This window comes from Silurus aristotelis, assembly GCF_946808225.1.
Source record: "Silurus aristotelis genome assembly, chromosome: 5".
Lineage (NCBI taxonomy): Eukaryota > Metazoa > Chordata > Actinopteri > Siluriformes > Siluridae > Silurus > Silurus aristotelis.
This window is the reverse complement of record NC_139578.1, coordinates 9,719,623-9,741,277: the sequence shown is the minus strand read 5'-3', so window position 1 is coordinate 9,741,277 and position 21,655 is coordinate 9,719,623. Positions and strand designations below refer to the sequence as shown.

General features: G+C 42.1%; 2 protein-coding genes and 1 long non-coding RNA gene across 3 annotated transcripts in view; 1 reads left to right on the top strand and 2 right to left on the bottom strand.

Annotated features, from left to right (window-relative positions):
- Window positions 1-12,154, top strand: part of prkdc (protein kinase, DNA-activated, catalytic subunit) — a 55,025-nt gene extending 42,871 nt beyond the window's left edge. Inside the window, exons 68-86 of the mRNA XM_083541909.1 lie at window positions 77-179; window positions 280-445; window positions 612-786; window positions 918-1,102; window positions 1,448-1,628; window positions 1,859-2,019; window positions 2,330-2,541; window positions 2,622-2,709; window positions 2,817-2,960; window positions 3,061-3,268; window positions 6,127-6,194; window positions 7,116-7,336; window positions 7,494-7,586; window positions 7,741-7,821; window positions 7,934-8,005; window positions 8,205-8,406; window positions 8,524-8,712; window positions 10,520-10,659; window positions 11,440-12,154. Coding sequence (XP_083398035.1) covers window positions 77-179; window positions 280-445; window positions 612-786; window positions 918-1,102; window positions 1,448-1,628; window positions 1,859-2,019; window positions 2,330-2,541; window positions 2,622-2,709; window positions 2,817-2,960; window positions 3,061-3,268; window positions 6,127-6,194; window positions 7,116-7,336; window positions 7,494-7,586; window positions 7,741-7,821; window positions 7,934-8,005; window positions 8,205-8,406; window positions 8,524-8,712; window positions 10,520-10,659; window positions 11,440-11,644 — 2,894 coding nt within the window. The 3' untranslated portion in view covers window positions 11,645-12,154. The remainder of the gene's footprint in view (window positions 1-76; window positions 180-279; window positions 446-611; window positions 787-917; window positions 1,103-1,447; window positions 1,629-1,858; window positions 2,020-2,329; window positions 2,542-2,621; window positions 2,710-2,816; window positions 2,961-3,060; window positions 3,269-6,126; window positions 6,195-7,115; window positions 7,337-7,493; window positions 7,587-7,740; window positions 7,822-7,933; window positions 8,006-8,204; window positions 8,407-8,523; window positions 8,713-10,519; window positions 10,660-11,439) is intronic.
- On the bottom strand, window positions 11,888-12,506 carry LOC310726468. The gene is made up of 2 exons (XR_014533771.1): window positions 11,949-12,506; window positions 11,888-11,918 (listed from the first exon to the last, which is right to left on the bottom strand). It is a non-coding gene; the product is annotated as an uncharacterized lncRNA (long non-coding RNA).
- Window positions 12,507-12,716: 210 nt separating this feature from the next.
- garem (GRB2 associated, regulator of MAPK1) lies at window positions 12,717-21,177 on the bottom strand. Its single transcript, XM_083541979.1, has 6 exons — window positions 20,759-21,177; window positions 18,911-19,051; window positions 17,919-18,049; window positions 16,271-17,449; window positions 13,920-14,095; window positions 12,717-13,837 (listed from the first exon to the last, which is right to left on the bottom strand). The coding sequence occupies exons 1-6, from the start codon at window positions 20,877-20,879 to the stop codon at window positions 13,030-13,032; spliced, it is 2,556 nt and encodes an 851-aa protein (XP_083398105.1). The 5' UTR covers window positions 20,880-21,177; the 3' UTR covers window positions 12,717-13,029.
- Window positions 21,178-21,655: the final 478 nt, after the last annotated feature.

Sequence of the window (21,655 nt, the reverse complement as noted above, 5' to 3'; positions counted from 1 at the left end):
ATTGATTTGGATGGCTGTTGCTTACATATTAGACTGCAGCTCTTATCATAGCTCTTAATGTTCTTCTCTGTACCAGTGTCTGTGGGTTCTTTAAAAAATCTGATCAAGAGATGGACAAGCCGTTACCCCGATGCTAAAATTGACCCAATGAACGTGTGGGATGACATCATTACATCCCGGTGAGTCAGCATTGGACAAAATCAATGAGATTTGCAGTCACAACTTTGCCTTCATACTGGGTTTTGTGTGGGAAATGTAATATATCATCTAATGTTCCAGGTGTTTCTTCCTGGATAAGATCTACGAGAAGCTGTGCTCATCTCCTGCACACAGTATGGAGGTGGATGGAGCAGAGCAGGAGAGCACAGCTGAAGAGTTGGGGGCTCTAGTAAACGAGTGCAAGTTTAATATGAAATTGAGCATGGCAGATAGTGCCTGGAAACAGGTAATTCAAAATCATACCATGGTCTTCATTTTAGATGTTTTTATTTATATGTTGTAAAAAATGGACCATCAATATTTCCACCAAAACTGTTTGAAAGAATTCATTGATTTTCTTTTATGTATCGGATATGTTGCTTTTTTTTTCTTTCCACGATCCTTCACACTAGAACAACTTCTCTGTGGCAACCAAACTGTTAAAAGAGCTTCATAGAGAGGCAAAGGCTGAGAAAAATCGACTACAGCGATGGGTGCACAGTTTCAGCCGTTTCAGCCAGCGAAGGTGCCAGAGCCAGGGGGCCGCCGAGCAGATCAGCTCCCTGCTCAAGACCGTACCATTGCTGGGTAGAAACTGTTCTGAATTAAGCAGACTTTCGAATGTATTAAACAAACTGGATGCTGCTTTTCCAGTCTGGAAATATGATGGTAAATAACAGACAGCTCTTCAGTTTGATTTATGTGTTTGTGTTGTATAGAGGATATTGAGAAGCAAAGTGAAGCCTTCACTGGCAAGATGTTTAGAGACCAGAGGATTCTTTTGGGCACCACCTTTGGTCTTTTGGCTGGTGCTATGCAACGCAGTCCCTCTGTTCTGGATGTCCTCGGAGAAGAAAAAGCACAGAGAGTACTAGAACTTTCCCGGACATCTTCCAGGGACCAGGTAGCTTTTACTGTTGGTTTTAGCTGAAATATTTTAGAATGTGCTGCCCCCCCAAACATGAATGCATCAATACACTTATTGTCATGCTGGGCCAGTGAAGTAAAATGATTCAACTGAGGATATTTTTTTTCTTTGCTTTAACATACAGAAATTGAAGGCAATTGTCTGCCTATGACTATGTGGCACTAGTATGTGAACAGCCAGGGGTTTGCATATGATTGGCCACATATGTATAATAGTGTGTGCTGTTGCTAAAAATGAATAAACATACTGTATACATTTTATAATTATTTTATTTCTTATTATTTCTTGTTCTTCTGATCTGTTTCTTCTTTGAAACTTTAGGTGGTGGAGGGCCTGCAGGTACGTGCCCTAGAGCTCCTACACAGTGCTGCACACAAGGCCGAGGAGGAGGAGCAGTCATTCAGCCAAAAGCATGCAGACACATTAGGCATTGTGGAGGCCTACATGACTCTTGCTAACTTCTGTGACCGCAGACTGAGGGAGGAAGAGCAAAAAGAAAAGAGTAAATCTTGGATTGCATACCAAAACATTACATTTCTATACATGTTTAATGAACCATATAAAAGCTATAAAATTTAGGGTATTGTTTCGTATTAGATCATGTATAAAATCAGATCACCTGCTGGCAGATATTCAGTATCTATTCAACAGAATGACATTTTCCCAATTATTTGTTATTTGTTATTTTTATAAAAGCTTGTATACTAATGCTCATGGTATTTTTTTTTGCAGTGATCAGTTCTCCGAACATGCAGAGTTTACCTGCTCACATGGTAAAGATGATGCTAAAAGCATTAAAGCTCAATTCAGAGGAAGCCAGACTCAAGTTCCCTCGCTTACTCCAGCTGGTGGAGCTCTACTCTGCTGAAACCCTGGACCTGATAACCAAAGAGGTAGATTGACATTTACATTTTTGGATATTGGCAGAGTATCCAGAGTGTCTTACAGCTGAGCAGTTAAGGTTTAGGTGCCTTGCTCAAGCACCCAGCAATGGGTTAATGGTTGTGAGATTTAAACCCATGACCTTCTGATCTTATCTACTGAGCTACCACAGCACTACCACATTTAGAGCTGTAGACTCAACAAACTAACACAAAGCCCAGAAGAAAAAAAAAGAAGTGTTGAATTGTTGTTTTAGGCTCAATTATAGTTTGTCATTAAACGTGCCTAAGTTCTAACAGTAGCCACGTTGTCTTTAAATAGGTGGAAAGCGTGCCTTGCTGGCAGCTGATTGGCTGGATCAGTCAGATGATGGCTCTGTTGGACAAGCCAGAGGCGGTCGCGGTGCAGCATGCGGTAGAGGAGATCGCGAAAAACTACCCGCAAGCAATCATCTACCCCTTCATGATAAGCAGTGATGGTTACACATTTGAAGAGTCTGCTATTGGTCAAAGGAATCAAGAGTTTGTTGCAAAGTATGTTGAACTGGATTGTTCGTGCTTTAATAAATGCATCAACAAGAAACACATTATGTGACCGTTTGTGCGTTTTCTAGGCTCAAGACAACACTGGATAGAGGAGGAGTTTTTCACAAGTTTATTGATGCTCTTCAGCAGCTCACCAACCCTGAAATGCTCTTTAAAGTACTGAACAAGTTTTACATGAAATTTAACAAATGCAATCAAGAGAGGCAGTTTTTCATCACTTCTCATCTTTGACCCAACACCATGCCATGATTTCTCTTTTGCAGGATTGGTGGGATGAGGTTAAGAGTCAGTTGGAGAAGCCCAGCATGGACAAGAAAATGATGAGGACACTGTATGAAGAAATGAAAATGTCACTCTGCAACGCCAAAGACAAAGAGATTGGATCCTTCCGGAAAAAATTCGCCCAGGTTCTCAGTTACAGCTCTCAGCCCAATCGTTAATTCATTGTATGAGTACGAGTACAAGGTGAAATCTTTAATTTCTGTTGTTGTCTGTGTTTTTTAAAAGAAATTCTCCAAAGAAGTGGAGAAGCTTTTTGGCTCGGATGGTTTAAAGCTATATGACAATCGTAAGGATAAGGAATATATTAATAAAGTGGAAAATCTGGCGTTGTCCATGAGAGGTTTCCAGAAGGAGCCGTGCAATCTGAAGGAGTATTCACCCTGGCTCAGTAACTTCAGCGCAGACACACTCGGGAACGAGATTGAGGTGCCAGGTTAGAAAAAATCTATCAGGCTTTTCAAGATCTTCTAATGAAATATGCAATAGAAATTTCTAATATGCAATTAGAAATTTTTCCGGATCATATACAGTGAGGAAAATAAGTATTTGAACACCCTGCTATTTTGCAAGTTCTCCCACTTAGAAATCATGGAGGGGTCTGAAATTGTCATCGTAGGTGCATGTCCACTGTGAGAGACATAATCTAAAAAATAAAATCCAGAAATCACAATATGATTTTTAAACTATTTATTTGTATGATACAGCTGCAAATAAGTATTTGAACACCTGTCTATCAGCTAGAATTCTGAGCCTCAAAGACCTGTTAGTCTGCCTTTAAAATGTCCACCTCCACTACATTTATTATCCTAAATTAGATGCACCTGTTTGAGGTCGTTAGCTGCATAAAGACACCTGTCCACCCCATACAATCAGTAAGAATCCAACTACTAACATGGCCAAGACCAAAGAGCTGTCCAAAGACACTAGAGACAAAATTGTACACCTCCACAAGGCTGGAAAGGGCTACGAGGAAATTGCCAAGCAGCTTGGTGAAAAAAGGTCCACTGTTGGAGCAATCATTAGAAAATGGAAGAAGCTAAACATGACTGTCAATCTCCCTCGGACTGGGGCTCCATGCAAGATCTCACCTCGTGGGGTCTCAATGATCCTAAGGAAGGTGAGAAATCAGCCCAGAACTACACGGGAGGAGCTGGTCAATGACCTGAAAAGAGCTGGGACCACCGTTTCCAAGGTTACTGTTGGTAATACACTAAGACGTCATGGTTTGAAATCATGCATGGCACGGAAGGTTCCCCTGCTTAAACCAGCACATGTCCAGGCATGTCTTAAGTTTGCCAATGACCATTTGGATGATCCAGAGGAGTCATGGGAGAAAGTCATGTAGTCAGATGAGACCAAAATGGAACTTTTGGGCCATAATTCCACTGAACGTGTTTGGAGGAAGAAGAATGATGAGTACCATCCCAAGAACACCATCCCTACTGTGAAGCATGGGGGTGGTAGCATCATGCTTTGGGGGTGTTTTTCTGCACATGGGACAGGGCAACTGCACTGTATTAAGGAGAGAATGACCGGGGCCATGTATTGCGAGATTTTGGGGAACAACCTCCTTCCCTCAGTTAGAGCATTGAAGATGGGTCGAGGCTGGGTCTTCCAACATGACAATGACCCGAAGCACACAGCCAGGATAAACAAGGAGTGGCTCTGTAAGAAGCATATCATGGTTCTGGCGTGGCCTAGCCAGTCTCCAGACCTTAACCCAATAGAGAATCTTTGGAGGGAGCTTAAACTCCGTGTTTCTCAGCGACTGGCCAGAAACCTGACTGATCTAGAGAAGATTTGTGTGGAGGAGTGGGCCAAAATCCCTCCTGCAGTGTGTGCAAACCTGGTGAAAAACTACAGGAAACATTTGACCTCTGTAATTGCAAACAAAGGTTACTGTACCAAATATTAACATTGACTTTCTCAGGTGTTCAAATACTTATTTGCAGCTGTATCATACAAATAAATAGTTAAAAAATCATATATTGTGATTTCTGGATTTTTTTTTTTTGGATTATGTCTCTCACAGTGGACATGCACCTACGATGACAATTTCAGACCCCTCCATGATTTCTAAGTGGGAGAACTTGCAAAATAGCAGGGTGTTCAAATACTTATTTTCCTCACTGTATATATATAAACTATACTATATTGCCAATTGTATTCACTCACCCATCCAAATAATTTAATTCAGGTGTTCCAATCACTTCCATGGTTAGAATGTGAGAACGGGTCTTTCTCAGGAGCTCAGTGAATTCCAGCATGGACCGTGACAGGATGCCGCCCATGCAATTCCAGTCGTGAAATTTCCTCGAAATAAATATTCCACAGTCAACTGGAAGTGGTATTATAACAAAGTGAAAGGCAACATAGTGCACTCCAACTTTCTGCAGAGTCAATAGCTACAGACCTCCAAACTTCATGTGGCCTTCAGATTAGCTAAAGAACAGCGTGTAGAGAGCTTTGGTTTCAATGCGTGTAGAAAATGGGTTTCAATGGTCGAGCAGGCGCATCCATGCCGTGCATCACCAAGTTCAACGCAAAGCATCAGATGCAGTGGAGTAAAGCACGCCGCCGCTGGACTCTAGAGCAGTGCAGACGGGTTCTCTGGAGTGACTAATCACGTTTTACTGTCTGGGAATCCGATGGACGAGTATGGGTTTGGTGGTTGCAAGGAGAACGGTACTTGTCTGACTGCATTGTGCAAGTGTAAAGTTTAGTGTAGGGAGGGATTATGATGTTGGGCTCGGCCCCTTAGTTCCAGTGAAAGAAACTCTTAATGCTTTAGTATACCAAGACATTTTGGACAATTTCATGCTCCCAACTTTGTGGGAACAGTTTGGGGAAGGCCCGTTCCTGTTCCAACATGACTGCCCACCAGTGCACAAAGCACGGTGGAAGAACATGACTGGCCTTCATAGAGTCCTGACCTCAACCCGATAGAACACCTTTGGGATGAATTAGAGCAGAGACTGCGATCCAGACCTTCTCGTCCAACATCAGTGTCTGACCTCACAAATGCACTTCTGGAAAAATAGTCAAAGATTCCCATTAACACACTCCTACACCTTGTGGAAAACCTTCTCAGAAGAGTTGAAGCTGTTTAAGCTGCAAAGGGCCAACATCATATTAAACCCTATGGATTTAGAATCAGATGTTACTCAAGTTCATTTGCATGTGAAGTCAGTTGAGAGTATACTTCTGGCAATATAATGTGTGGGAGTGTGGGTGTGTATAAATAAATATAAATATATATATATATAAAGACTTCTTTTTCTCCAAATTTAGGACAGTATGATGGAAGATCCAAGCCTCTGCCTGAGTACCATGCGAAGATTACAGGGTTTGATGAAAGGGTATGTACTTATAAATGGTGGTCTTCATTATTATTTTTTTAAACCTATATTTCATACGTATGTTTTTTTTCATTTTAACGTTTTCTCATTTACTTGGAAAAGAAAATTGCATTATTTCAAGTAAACACATTTATCCTTTTCAAGGATAAGGGGCTTATTTCAGTGGTAGGCTTGGGATCAATTTATTAACAATAAAAAAAAAATTAATAAAGAATTCCAGTGAAAGTCTCGTGTATCATCCATATTATGTGTCAGAGGAATGATGGAGCTCAATTGTATTTACAGGATGCTTTATAATGCCCCCACGTGGTCTCTTAAAGGTATTACACCAGGTAACATGAAAAGAAAATCTAATCTAAAAGCACAAAACAGCTAACAAATAGTAATGACGTGTAAATCTGAGTTGGCATAGAGAAATCATTAATATGTTCACTATAGGCATGGTGATTTATCCCTGAATTGATTTATTTTACTTTGATTGGAGAATAGGCACTTAGTCTATTTACTTTTAAGCCATATTAGAAAATCAATGATGGAGAAAGCGATCCACCTCATTCATCTTTATTACACTAGCTATTGTATTTTACACGTGCTTCTTACTCACTGTTGATGACGTGCAACGGATGAGTGTGCGAAAAATTTCTAATTTAATCTTCATTTAGACAAGCTCCAGGGGCATTTCATCAAGTGTACTTACTTAACCTGACTCCCAGTCGTAGGTTATATGAATCGACCCCCTGCGCTCCAATTAAATTAAACTCCAAATAATCCACTTTTAGAGATTTGCTAGAGTACAGCAGCAAATTGATTAGAAAGAAAAAAGTTCTTAGCCCCTCTAGACCACATCCAGCTCTGGTGCGAGGTTAACATGAGGCCGAGCCGGCTAAGCGGTATCGATTTTAATTCTATTGTGCACTCAAGGTAAAGGTCATGACTTCCATTCGCCGTCCAAAACGTCTCATCATACGAGGCAATGATGAAAGGGACCATCCGTTCCTGTTGAAGGGTGGTGAGGACCTGCGGCAGGACCAGCGTATCGAGCAGCTCTTTGGAGTCATGAACATCATTCTCAGCCAGGACACAGCCTGCTCACAACGCAGCCTGACACTCCGTACCTACCAGGTTGTTCCAATAACCAGCAGGTAGGAGATCTATGTCTGGATCTTTTTAAAAAAAAATTTAAACGAATGGGAAGCTCCCTTAAGCATTAATTGATTATTAATGGGAAACATATCTTGTGTTTGAGATTTTGATCCCCCTTTTAAAAATCTTGTTTGTTGATTTTTTTTTTGTCTGCAGAATTGGGTTGATAGAGTGGATGGAAAACACCTGCACACTGAAAGAATTCCTGGCCAGCAAAGCAACCGATAAAGAGCAGCAGAACATAACCATGTATGCTCTCTCTATTAATGGCATCGTGATTATTATACATGGGATTCATCAGCAAACGTTTCGTTTAATTAACACGTATTGATGGATTTACTACTGCACTCGAATTCCCTGATGTACTTACGATCAGTATTGGCTCTTTTGCACCACGTTTCAGGCCCATGCAGATCTACGACTCTTGGCTCAGTAAAATTGCTGGGAGGATTGAGGGAATGAGACGATACGCTGAAACCTACAAGTACGTTATTGCTCGTTTCCCTGCTCCAGTGGTGCCGTAATGTTCTCCTTGGTCTTTCTGTCTGCTGAAAGACCGACTGCATAACATTGTGTGTGATGTCATTTTACTACAGAAAGGCCAGCCGCAGAGACACTGTAAATAACTTTACACGGATTGAGCAGAGTGTACCAGAGGATCTGCTGAGGTATGCTGCTATAACAGTTCTGTTATTCTCTAAAGACTATTTATATTGTGTGGAAAATAAACAGAACGAGGAGCTCAGATGGAGGGAGGCGTGCGGAGAGCCGACTAGTCTTGTTGTTATACAGTACCTGGGTATTAGGGTGAGTCTAATATGTATATGTATGTGACAAAACTGCTGTTTATTGTTCTGTCCCTACCAGACGAGCCTTTGTGAAGATGAGTACAACACCGGAGGCTTTCCTCTCCCTGCGCTCTCATTTTGCCAGCTCTCATGCACTGCTCTGCATCAGTCAGTGGGTGCTGGGTATCGGAGACCGGCACCTCTCTAACTTCATGATCAATACTGAGACGGGTGGCATGATTGGCATTGATTTCGGACATGCTTTTGGATCGGCTACTCAGGTTTGCTGCAAGTTTTACTTGCGTTTCTCCTGATTGCATTTTCCTTCAGGAACCAGAAGTTTGCATACATGCTGCATTAGGTGTAACTGAAACATCGTTTGTTTTTTTTATCTTCAGTTTCTGCCAGTGCCCGAGCTGATGCCTTTCCGGCTTACGCGTCAGTTTATAAGTCTGATGAAGCCCATGGCGGAGTCAGGCCTGATCCACAGTGTGATGGTACACTCGCTTAGGGCTTTCAGGAATGAGCCTGACCTCCTCCTCAACACCATGGACGTATTCGTCAAAGAACCTTCTCTGGACTGGAAGGTATGAGAAAGTCACGTGCATCTGAGCAAAAGTAAAAAAAAAAAAAAAATTACATTCTGTGAACGGGGAACGCTGATCCTCACAAGCACCGCTGATTTTTCCTTCCTATCATCATGCTCATTCCAATGTAGCGCTCTATATAAACTGGGGTAGCATTCAAACTGAATACAGGAAGTCCCTGGCTTACGATGGAGATGCGTTAAATGACCCCATTGTAGCTTGAAAATCTCGCAAGTCGAGACGTGGCCAAGCCCCAGGAGTATTAAAGATTGGTGATCAGTATGGGGTAGTATACTGTAATTTGTGAATTTACTCTATTGTACTGTATAAACTATAATTTGTATATATACACTCACCGGCCACTTTATTAGGTACACCTGTCGAACTGCCCGTTAACGCAAATTTCTAAACAGCCAATCACATGGCAGCAACTGCATTTAGGCATGTAGACATGGTCAAGACAACCTGCTGCAGTTCAAACCGAGCGTCAGAATGGGGAAGAAAGGTGATTTAAGTGACTGTGAACGTGGCATGGTTGTTGGTGCCAGACGGGCTGATCTGAGTATTTTAGAAACTGCTGATCTAGTGGGATTTTCACACACAACCATCTCTAGGGTTTACAGAGAATGGTCAGAAAAAGAGAAAATATCCAGTGAGCGGCAGTTCCGTGGGTGCAAATGCCTTGATGCCAGAGGAGAATGGCCAGACTGGTTCGAGCTGATAGAAAGGCAACAGTAACTCAAATAACCACTCATTACAACTGAGGTATGCAGAAGAGCATCTCTGAACGCACAACATGTCGAACCTTGAGGTGGATGGGCTACAGCAGCAGAAAACCACACCGGGTGCCACTCCTGACAGCTAAGAACAGGAAACTGAGGCTACAATTCGCACAGGCTCACCAAAATTGGACAATAGAAGATTGAAAAAACGTTGCCTGGTCTGATGAGTCTCAATTTCTGCTGCGACATTCGGATGGTAGGGTCAGAATTTGGCGTCATGAAAGCATGAAAGCATGGATCCATCCTGCCTTGCATCAACGGTTCAGGCTGGTGGTGGTGGTGGTGTAATGGTGTGGGGGATATTTTCACACTTTGGGCCCATTAGTACCAAATGAGCATCGTGTCAACGCCACAGCCTACCTGAGTATTGTTGCTGACCATGTCCATCCCTTTATGACCAGTGTACCCATCTTCTGATGGCTACTTCCAGCAGGATAACGCGCCATGTCATAAAGCGCAAATCATCTCAGACTGGTTTCTTGAACATGACAATGAGTTCACTGTACTCAAATGGAATCCACAGTCACCAGGTCTCAATCCAATAGAGCACCTTTGGGATGTGGTGGAAGGGGAGATTCGCATCATGGATGTGCAGCCGACAAATCTGCAGCAACTGCGTGATGCTATCATGTCATTATGGACCAAAATCTCTGAGGAATGTTTCCAGTACCTTGTTGAATCTATGCCACGAACGATTAAGGCAGTTCTGAAAGCAAAAGGGGGTCCAACCCGGTATAGTAAGGTGTACCTAATAAAGTTTCCAATGAATGTGTGTGTGTGTATGTATGTATATAGATTTTTTTTTTTTAATACTATAATACTTCCTAGCTGGGTTTATATAATATTATATAATATATACACACAGTTTTTTTTTTACAGTACAATAGAGTAAATTGTTAACAAATTACAGTATACTACCCCATACTGATCACTAATCTTTAATACTCCTGGGTGGGCTTGGCCACGTCTAAATCTGACTACCAAACTTCCCGGGTTCAAAAGTCTCTTTCTCCTAATTTCTTTAGAATTTTGCACTAAAGCAGCTTAAGAAAGGAGGCACCTGGACTGAGAGTGTAGATACCACTGAGATCAACTGGTACCCTCTACAAAAGATCAACTTTGCACGCAGGAAGCTAGAGGGAGCTAACCCCTCGGTTATAACCAGGTAAGCCGGGCTCCGTTACAGCACTTGGGTTAATGGTCCACTACATTGGATTTAACCGTTTAGCTTTTGTATGCAAAAGGTAATTTCATTTCAGTGGGAAGCATCAGACACTTTACATCCCAGATGACTTTTTTTTTTCCCCAAAATGAACTTTTCAGTCGACTTTATCCTTTTACACATTTAGCAGTAAATCCAATAAGGAGTACTATAGATTCTTTCCTTCACAGCACAGCAGACTCATAATGATGAAAATAATTGTACCAAAACTGTACTATTTTTGGCAGTAAACACTAAGAGATTTGTATGAGAAGTAACTATGGGAACCACACAGGAACATCTGTAAACCCAAACTTCTAAAATACCTTTTGCACCCTTTTTGCACTATAAAGGCTGTTCCCTGGTGGTCTAGTGGTTAGGATGTGGCGCTCTCACCGCTGCGGCCTGGGTTCGAACCCCGGTCAGGGAACCAACCCCAGCCATTAGGTTTGCACAAGCCAGTGCACTCTTAGTACCAAGCCCGGATAAATGGGGAGGGTTGCGTTAGGAAGGGCATCCAGCGTAAAAACGTGTAAAATCAAACATGCGGATCATGAATATGGATGATCTGCTGTGGCGACCCCTAATGGGAGAAGCCGAAAGAAAGTATTGCACTATAAAGGCTACATTTTTGCATTAAAATCCCAAACATGCGGTAGGAATGTTGTACTGATTGCATTTGGAATGTGCCATCCTAAAAATAAAATTTAGTATTTTAGTAATAACAGATATTTTCTCCATTAGTGAGGAACTGCGTCTCGGCTTCGAGAAGGACTCCGCGTTTAAAGGCATGCTGGAGGTGGCTCGAGGAACCGAGGAACACAATATCCGTGCTCGGCTTGGAGAGACAGGCCTGAGTGTGGAAGAGCAGGTGAACTGTCTTATTGACCAGGCGACAGATGCCAATATACTTGGCAGGACCTTCACTGGCTGGGAACCCTGGATGTAAGGAGCTTTACATATACTGTAGTGTCAAGTTCGATCCGTTATACTAGAGTTCTGGATGAAATCCGTCACAACAATCTTGTGATTACAATGTGGTGGTACACCTTTGTAGTGAATGTTTTTTATTATTGAGGTATAATAATTGGTCTCTATGTTGGTGAAGGAAAAGATCAGGGTACTGGAGTTCCACACAAAAATGGCACTGTGGGCAAAATGAAGGTTTGTAATGAATATCTGAATGATGATCCTGATTTACTTCCAACTTAAAAATGCTGTAACTGATTGGCCACTGACGCACGATCTCTAACGAACAACCAAACACTTTACACAACTGTCCAGCTCTAAAAACTAATTAGGAATTTCAACAAAAGGAACAAAACCTTCATGTTCTACATGTTAATTATTTACAGGAAGAAATGTCGTTAGCTTGAAAGAGTGTGAGGTAATCCGATTGACAGCGATGGCAAAGTTTAGTTGCAACTTCCTGTTTCGCTTTTGTCAACATTATATAAAAGAGCATAAGAAAATAAAGGGTGCAGAGAAACAGATAGACATCTAAAAAAAAAAAAAATACGAAAGTGCATTTAGCGATGGCACGTCATGTTGGAATTCTGATGTTTTTATGCTAATTGCTCCGAGATTCAACTCTGAGCTGTTCATAACCTTATAATTAAGAGGTTTGCATCCTGCATATACAGCATTTTTTTTCTGGCTCATTTTCATGCTGTATCATTACATCATTGCATTGTGCATGTGGTATGTTTATGGAGAGTGGAGGTGGTTACCGACATGCATCACGTGTTTAAATGGCAAAAAAATGCTTGGTTATGTAGAAACTATTGATGCCTGGCTGAAAAAGATTACTCGTGTTTTACTGTTGTTATTCATTAAATAAATATTTTTTGCAAAAGTAGCCTGTTGAATTACGTGTGTATCCATATACCTCCAGCAATTGCGTCCAATCTAATGCATACAAGACGTGTTACGGTTGTGTCTGCTATTTTGTCTAAATAGAGAACTGTATTAAAGGTCACCATTTCTACAGATGTTCATCCAAACAGGCTAAAAGGCAGGGCTGGGTTTAAACAAAATATATTCATATTTTGAAAGGCTTTGGTTTTGCAAAATATTAAGTGTGTTGTGCAGGTACCATAAGGTCAGAGAAAGAGATTACATAGAGACAAGGGTACAGGTCAAGACGCAGGAAGTTAATACACGAAGCACCCTATATTCCATTCATACATATATATTCTACAAACCAGTAAATTCATTACAAGGCTTCAGACTGTGCATAGCGTATAGATACAAAACAGTCGACCGCAATACTGAAGGCTGTACTGTTATGTAGCGTATTGTTTTGGGGTTTTGTTTTCTTTGCTTTGCTCAATTTTACATTTTGGGCCTCCAGCCACCGATAAACTGCATGAGTTTTTTGACCTGGAGTTTGCTCAGCTTAAAGTCCTCAGACAGAATCTCTTCTGTTAACTGCAAAAGCAAATTGCCATCGATTTTCTCTCGAACAAACAACCCGACCACGTCCTCTGACATACCAATAAAACGTAGTGATTTGGACACCTCTTCTATGGAAAGGCCTGAGATGTTGTTTGGTGGTTGCCATTGTAGTTCTACAGCAGAAGGACAGGACAGTGGAGTTCCCTGATTTCCTTTGTCCACCTGATGTTGTGTAGTGTCGTCGCATGCCACGTTTGCTGATGCACATTCCTTGTCTTTCTTTGAGTCACTGGGTTTGGGGGTTCTTGGTGGCAAGATAGGGCAGGATCTGCTCTGTTTAGTGTTGCATTCCTCAATGGGCTTTTCACTATACATATCCAGGGTATAGCTAGTTGATTTAGTACAAAACTGGGCTGGCTGTTGAGCCTTTGTAGCTGTAGTGCTCCTCTCTCCTCTGTCAAAGTCAAAGAGGCCTGAGGGACAAGTCTTAGGGGTTCCAGGGGTCCTTTTCCTCGGGTAGCTGGAGTAACTGCGGCAATGCACTGAGGAGAAGTCCTCGGTTTTGTGGAAATCAGGCCCGCAGAAGTCGTTTGGCCAGGAGAGACGTGACAGAGCAGTGTCGGTGGAGGGGCCTAGGCAGGGGGGTGGTTTGGTGCTTTTGTTGCCGTCCGTTCGAATCCAGTTGCATGGGTAACATGCATTGTTCTGCTCCTCCATCTCTTTTAAGGACTCACTCTCTCCTCCTCTGCAAAAATGAATACCAAAATAAAAAAGTTTATTATTAAACAATTTAAATACATTCCAGTTTGGTTGTGATTAATACTCACATGTTGTGCAGACCAGAAGAGTAGTAAGACAGCGTAGGGCTCGGGGAACGCGTATCTGGCTGCCGTGGTTTTGTGGGTGGATATGGCACCGGGATGCTGCTGGAGCTCTGGGCTGTCTGTTTGGAACTCCTCGGAGGAATTGGAGGAGCGTTTAATAACCGACACTCCTCCTTCACCTATGGGGATCAGGGTTAATAAGTCATAACTGGTTGAAAATTAAATCTCACAGCTTTTAAGCAATAGCGTTCTTTTTCATGATAAAAGGGGTGTGTGGAACGGTTTGAAAAGTCTGAACACTGATCCTGGTTGAACTTTAATGAAACTCTGCATATAGACTGTTCATTGCACACATTCATCCAGGTCTCAACTGGCCTGTTTCTATTACTGCCTGACGACATGCTTTAAGCTGCGCTTACGATTGTATGCACGCTGCTAGGTGACATTTCTGTTTTTAGTTTTGCCATAAGTAGAACACCATCCTTCACCCCTCACCCTGGCATTAATGGTGTAAAAAAGGCTTTACGAGGACATCAGAAAGTCTGGCTAATTTGCGGTTTCTTGGCGAATATTGTTGTGTCTATTATTGGCCATTTACCAGTTCTAGCCCTGGAGCCAGCCAGCCAGCCAGCCAGCCAGCCATACCCCCCCCACACACACACACACAGCCCTGCCTTTTCTTTTTAACTTCAGAGCATGCTATGTTACAGAGCAGCTAAAACACATTAAAATGAATCGCTATCTGCATATACACAGAGGTCCATGACTGGCTATGACCAGATGATTGTGTTACTGTGGACCATCTATTCTTAATATTAAATTGTATTAGTAGATACAGTCTAACTAAACATAGTCGTTTCCATTTGGTTTTCCTCTTGTTTCAGTTTATCTTGTTAATAAATCACTTTACTTTTTTTTTTTTTTAGTATGTTACTATGTTTTTATGGCTCAGGATACAGATCATGGATTCTGAAATCAATTCGTTTTAATGTGTACTTTTTGCTAGTCACAGTAAATAAAACTTCTAGGTTAAACATGCGTGTCCAGTGCACACTCAAGCTGTTATCAAAGTGTCATGAATGAACTCATTTGATGGAACAGGTTTCTGGAGGAACCTAGAAATCCGTAGGAGAAACTTTATTCTAACCAGGGCTGAAAAGTGAAAGGCAGGATGAGTATATTTGGAAATAAGTCCATGTTGAAAGACTCACTACATTAACATGCCAGGGAGCTTCTCCTGAGTTGTTCTTTTCTTCTCTTGTTGGCTGGAGAACGTTGAGGACTTGCTCTATGAGGTATGTATGACCTTTGGTATATAGTTCTATCACAGCGCTGTTGAACTGTTCAATAAGACTACTTATAACTACATGCTTATAAGCATCTCACAGCTACAAACTAATCTGATCATGTAGATTAGGCTCTGGTTTACTGATCGGAAGGTCTGTGGTTCAGGCCCCGGGATATCGTCAAGCTGATGCTTTTGGGGCTCTTGAGCAAGGCCCTTAACTGTGCTTCAGGGGTAACATGGTGGACCCTGTGCTCTGGCCCCAGCTTCCTAACATGTAAAGTAAGAATTTCACTCTACTGTAAAATACATGTGACGTATAAACCACCTTTCTTTCTATCTTTCTTTCTTTATCATTTTGTTATAGAACAGCCTTTCTCTGATGAAGACTTAATAATTAACTGTAAAACAAAACCCTTTCCCCCAGGTAAAAAAAATGTAATAAATGGTGCTTTATGTGAGGAATTATTTATTTTATTATATTACTCATCATTCTGTGTAACACCTAGAGGTAAAACCATTCCTTTATTTTTTTCCACCTGGGGGAAAGTGTTCAATAAACGAGGTTTTGTTTTACAGTTAATTTTTAAGTCTTATTAGCTTCATCTGAGAAAAAAAGACGACATTACATGCCCATAATATTAAAAGGTAACTAAAACATTTGTCGTTATATAATCATCTCTGCGTGCATCCTAATATTTTATTCCCTACTTTCACTAACATCCTGCGATGTTAACGATACGGTGGTACGTGTCCTCAAGCAATAATTTGCCGAGTACCTGTTTGTTTGTTTTTTCTCGAAATGACCGACTAAAGGTCAAACATAATGTTGACACTTTTAATCATAAATATCTGTATGTGTATTTTGACAACACAAAGCACCAGGAACAAGATTATCACTCTTTATATGCCACTATAATCCAGTGTCCCTTCGACAGATTTCTAATACAGGACAATGTCACAAACCATGACGCAAGGTTACGTCCACATGCCTATTGTTCTGGACATTTAATGTTACATGGTTACATATTTATTTTTTTTTTTTATTTAACAAGGAAGTTTTACTCACAGCTTCAGATTTTGGAGGCACAGGGGGTGGAGGTAGACTGATGTCAGCACTGAGGAAGGCAGCACTTGTGGAACTCACAGTGGGGTATGGCAGACAAGGCGGGCAGCTGGAGATACTAACGTTTCCTCGGACCGCCTCCTGCTCGTGCGCAGGACTGTGCGCCTGTGTGTGGTCCAACCACAGTTCCTCGTACGGCAGATCCGCTTTACAAGGACCAGATGAACTGTCTAGCAGCTCTGGAAATGTATAATCCGCATCTGGTGCTTCCGGAGGCACGAACTCGCCGTAGAGGCTAATGCAACCCTGCAGATTCACCTCGCTGTTGCCATGTAGATTGTTCCCATAGACACAGACGGATAGTCGGTGGAATGACTGCGTGAGCTCGTCCCGGGCTGAGCTGAGTGAACTGGGCAGATGTGCAGGGCAGCCATTGGTGCCAACTCCACCTCCGTTTCCAGTCCCGACCTTGCATCCGGTTCCACTGGTGCCTTTCTTGGGACTCTTGGAATCCTCAGGCCAGTCAGCCCTCACGTCACGAACTGCTCTCGAGTAGTTGTCGATATCGAACTGTTCCTGGCAGTACGCAAACCAGCGATGGACTACACTTTCCAGCCATGCCTCTCCGTGCAGCAGGCCTTCGGGTACCAGCAAGCGAGGCATCGCTGTGGCAACATGCAACGGAAAGTGTACAGGCAGCACAGCGTTGGGGCGAAGTACACAGCACACCACCACCGTCTTGGTACGCACATTGACTAGCTTGTATCTGTGACCCTCTCGGATCGGGTGCAGGTCATGCGGGTTGCGCGGCGGACACGCGGGCACAGTCACGTTGACGGGCAGCCGCGTCTTCTCCACGATGGCACGAATGCTGTGCTCGCCTTCCTGCATCTGCAGCTCCAAGGGCGAGCATGTGCTGAAGCGTCCACGGCATTGGAATGGCAGGCTCACACTCTCGTTCGTGCGGTGATTCATGCAGATGAGACACGGCATCTTGCCCCGCCCTGGACGAGCGATCGAGTTCAGCTTCCCGATGCGCCTGAAGATGGTGTTCAGGCGTGATTTCTCTCTCGAGGTTTTTGCGTACAGGATCTCAGCTTGACCCATCAGCGTCAACTCGTCTCCCGTGTTCAGGGTGATGTTGTACACCTCGGTTTCCTCGTTGCATTCTCCTGACGCCATCTGTGGGGGGGGGGGGGGGGGAGAGAGACACGCTAGCATTAGAAACGGAAACTTCGTTTCAAGCGGAATCTACATAAACGTAGGCATTCAAAATATTTTTTCTATCAGCAGAAATTAAGAGGCAACCACAGACAACACAAATATAACCTTTCACTCGAAGACAAATGGGACTATGCAGACTGGACAAGGCAATGGCATTGTGAATTCAGCTCCAAAGACAATGAACAGTTTGTTTCCGATTCAATGGCCCACTTGCCATGTTGTTAAAATGCTGCCGGTCAAGATCGGGATTAATAGAGCACAAGAAATAGATTATAAATAACAAACCCAATAAGGAACAGTATTACATGTCCTCTGGCATTTCAATGATAAGTGATTAGAAACTATGCTAACAGAAGTTAAAACAAAGGGAATAAAAACATGTAGGTAGAAAACCGAAAGAAAGCAAAGAAAAAACAAACAAACATACCTTAACATTGAATGTTATTTCCTCCATGACATACACTCGTTCAGGAAAAGCTTTGGCCACTTCCTCCACGCTGTTGAAATACTGCACCGGCTCTTTAATATCTCGGTCCTGCTCCAGCAGTTTGAATTGACCTGCGCAATAAACAATACAATTCATAAATAAATCCTTTCTGCCTTCTACGTCCACACAAACTGAGGTAGCAAATCAATAGCTTTCTGAAGTAGTCCTTGATTGTTTAACGTTTTTGCTGCAGAGTCATCTAGACTTGAACTTATGGAGCAAGTATCTTCTAGATTGCTGTTATCCAATTAATATTGACTTTGTGAAGATAAGAATAAACTCAACACTGAGTGCATGTTTAGTGACGTTTCTCTCAGACAGGTCAAGTTGCAAAAACATTCCTCCTTGTTGATTTATTTATTTATTTTTTTGAGGGAAGGCAAAACAGAGATTGGATACAAAGGACACATCAACACTGCCAGATGCCAACAGAGACTTATTCCAGTATTCAACATTTATCATGAGTGAAAGGTTATACAGCATTACTGGGGCTTAAATCACAACGGGGTTGATTTTATCTCTACATATTAAACTCTTTTTTCTTCACATTTAATTATAGACAACTGAATACGTCGGCAATCGTTCGATGCCTTACCTTAGCGTTGAAGTACTTTAATAACCTTCTAATAGTTACATCAATACAGTGAGAGCCATTAGAAAATTGCCTGCCAGCACTAAACTGATGGGAAATGCCGTAGATGGATGAATGGGTAGATAAATAGATAGGTAGAAGAACCTGCTGGTCCGGTTCCTCATTTAGATCATCTCATTGCTTTTTTTTCTTATTGTGAATATTACACCACAAACATTGCTTCATATCGCAACTCGTTCCATGAAAGAAGGGATTGCACAGTTAAGAGTCACAGCCAGAGAAGAACAAGGGGGGGGTTTGAGAAAAAAATCAAAAAAATAAAAGTGCAGCACAGCCTCACCCTCATAATGGACCGGGATCTCGATTTTCGGCCCAATGACATAATGGCCCTCCTCCAGGCTATGAGCGGTGATCGTGGTCCACTGCCGACACGAATGAATCAAGAGGTAGTCGTTTTCTCTTAGCCCTTCCACAGATTCCCCTGGAGAGAATGACAGTCCTATCACTTTATCCACAACAACATGGAAATGGGACACTGTATCGTATCAGCACCGGAAAGTATTAAGAACAGAGACTGTACAGTGCATTTAAGGACATTATCCTAACCTCCTAACCAAAAAAGGTACTTGGCAGTATATCACACGAACGCTGTACCTTTAGGGGCTTTATTACAGTCATTAGCTGGTCGGTAAGGATGGAAAAAATAATTGATTCTTAGACGCACCAAGTAATCTGACCTGTACACAGGCTTATGCGTCATTTATTTCCCTTTCATATTTTAAACACTATACGGTAGAATTTTCTGCGTGGTCTGAAAAGCCCCCTTTTCCAAACAACAATACCAACTTGCTTAAATATGACCGTCGTATGTTTCAGTTATTAATGGCGGATTCACTAACTACTGAATCCTGATCAGGGTCACGCTGGGGTAATACACCCAAGACATAATGCCAGTTCATTGCACAGAACCACATACAAAGTGGTCCCTCAGAACACATTACGTTCTTATGCTGTAAGAATTTTCACACAGCCCCTATTCTACACCTCAGTGAAATTCATCTGGACATTACACCAGTGAGTTGGGTTTATCGTTTAATAATACTTTTTTTATTTTTTTTTTGAATTTTAAGATAATCTGCAACTTGCTGTTCGATAGGTTCGAAACGAGAACCCCTCAAATTTTACGAACCGTGAATTATCAGGGGGTTTGACCGTACACGCAGACCAAGCATGTATGTAATATTTCACACCAGAAACACATTCTTCATGAGCTCTGATATCAGCAAAGCCTAAATATGTCAAGGACAATGAGGTGCCAGTGCTCTCAGGTCCTTGTTAATCATTAAACAGTAAATGTGTGTCCACATAAGAGTAAAAAAAAGTGTGTTTACTATATGAGCTCTGTCCCAAATTTTGCTAATCCCAAAATCTATTACATGTACAGAGAGTGATCAGAGGGCATATACCAACCACTCCACCAAGTCTAAAAGTAACCATATTTAAAGTAAATACGTGTTTTGTTTCCTTAAACTATGTGAACTATATCCATTTATTTATTCAACAATCTAAAACTATACACAAGACAATATGCTAATTAAATGAATAAGGTATGAAAAGCTTTATATAAGATTTGCTAGCTCGGTTTTATATATGAAGCAGGCAATGGATTAAACATTTATTTGATTTTTTCACACACACACACACACACACACACACACCTTGCTAACCAGTCGCGTTTGTCCTGCAGTAGCTAACAAACTCCTTGCAAAAACTGCAGTTCAGTGCCATACAGCTGACTCTTTGCAGCTAGGCTAGCTCACACGTATTAGCACCATTTTTATATATTTATTTAAGAATAAAAAAGGGGTTAGCTAGCAAAAATAAAAAAGACCCTGTTCCCCAAATTATACCCTGTTATAGCTCACCACTGGAAGCGTAGTCGATAATAATAACAATATTCCCAAACTAGCCAGATTACATGCTAATGCTAACGCTAGCTGCCTGGCTAATAGTTGGAATTCCATCTGAGTAACATTGCCACCCACGCGCTGCTCTGCTGCGGAGTTTTATTATTTATTTTTAAAACACATAAAACCATTTTGAAAGAAAAATCATCAGTACAGAGGCTTGAAAAACTTAGTGTTTTTTTTTAATGTATTAATTATTATTATTCATAAATCCAACTTACCGTTGTCCAGTTTTACAATCTGGGGCAGTCTGTAGGCGCTCACCAGGCGGTCCAGAGGCAGAGTTGTCGTGCTCCATGTTACATCTTTGAGACTGTTGTAGAGCATCGAGCCGAGGTCCATGTTAGCGCGCTAACACACACCCGCGTCGTCAACCCACCGCCGCGTTCATCAGCACGCAGAGCGGCGCTTCGTTTCATGGAGAGAAGAAACTACAACACAAACGCTCCTCGGCGTGCTGCTCTTGCTCACTTAAACACAGCCATGCTCACTGCTCACGCACTGCAGCCACCCTGTGTGTGTGTGTGTTTACACTGACAGGAAATGCCATGTATCCCTGACCACAGAGCTCCAAGCCCCGTACAGGCCATTTCCTCTTCCCAGCTACTCCATGACGTTCCCTGGGCAACAATCACCCTGGAACCTGATTGGCCCGATCACTAAGTCAAAGCCTCAACCCACATATGATCAAAGGATATGCTAAATACATTAGTAATAATTTTGGGGAAAGGCACTTTTTTCCTATCAAAATTGAGGAAAGTGATAGCTCAGTGGTTACCGAGAGAGTGGAAGATCAAGTATACCCCGGTATTGCCAAGCTGCCACTCTTGGGGCCCTTGAGCAAGGCCCTTAACCAGTGCTCAAATTGAGTCAAGTCTAATGGGGGGTTAATGTGTAATTCATATATATTTTACTATAATAATCTTGGGGGGACACCTACGTCTATCTATACTTGTCATGGGGGGTCCCTAATGCCTTATGGGGGGTCCCGGATCCCCCCCCCCCCCCCCAATTCGAACACTGCCCTTAACCCTTAACATTTTTGTTAAGCTGCTTTGAGACAATGAGCTATACAAGTAGACTTGACTTGACTTGACTTCCAGGGGTGCTGTAACCTA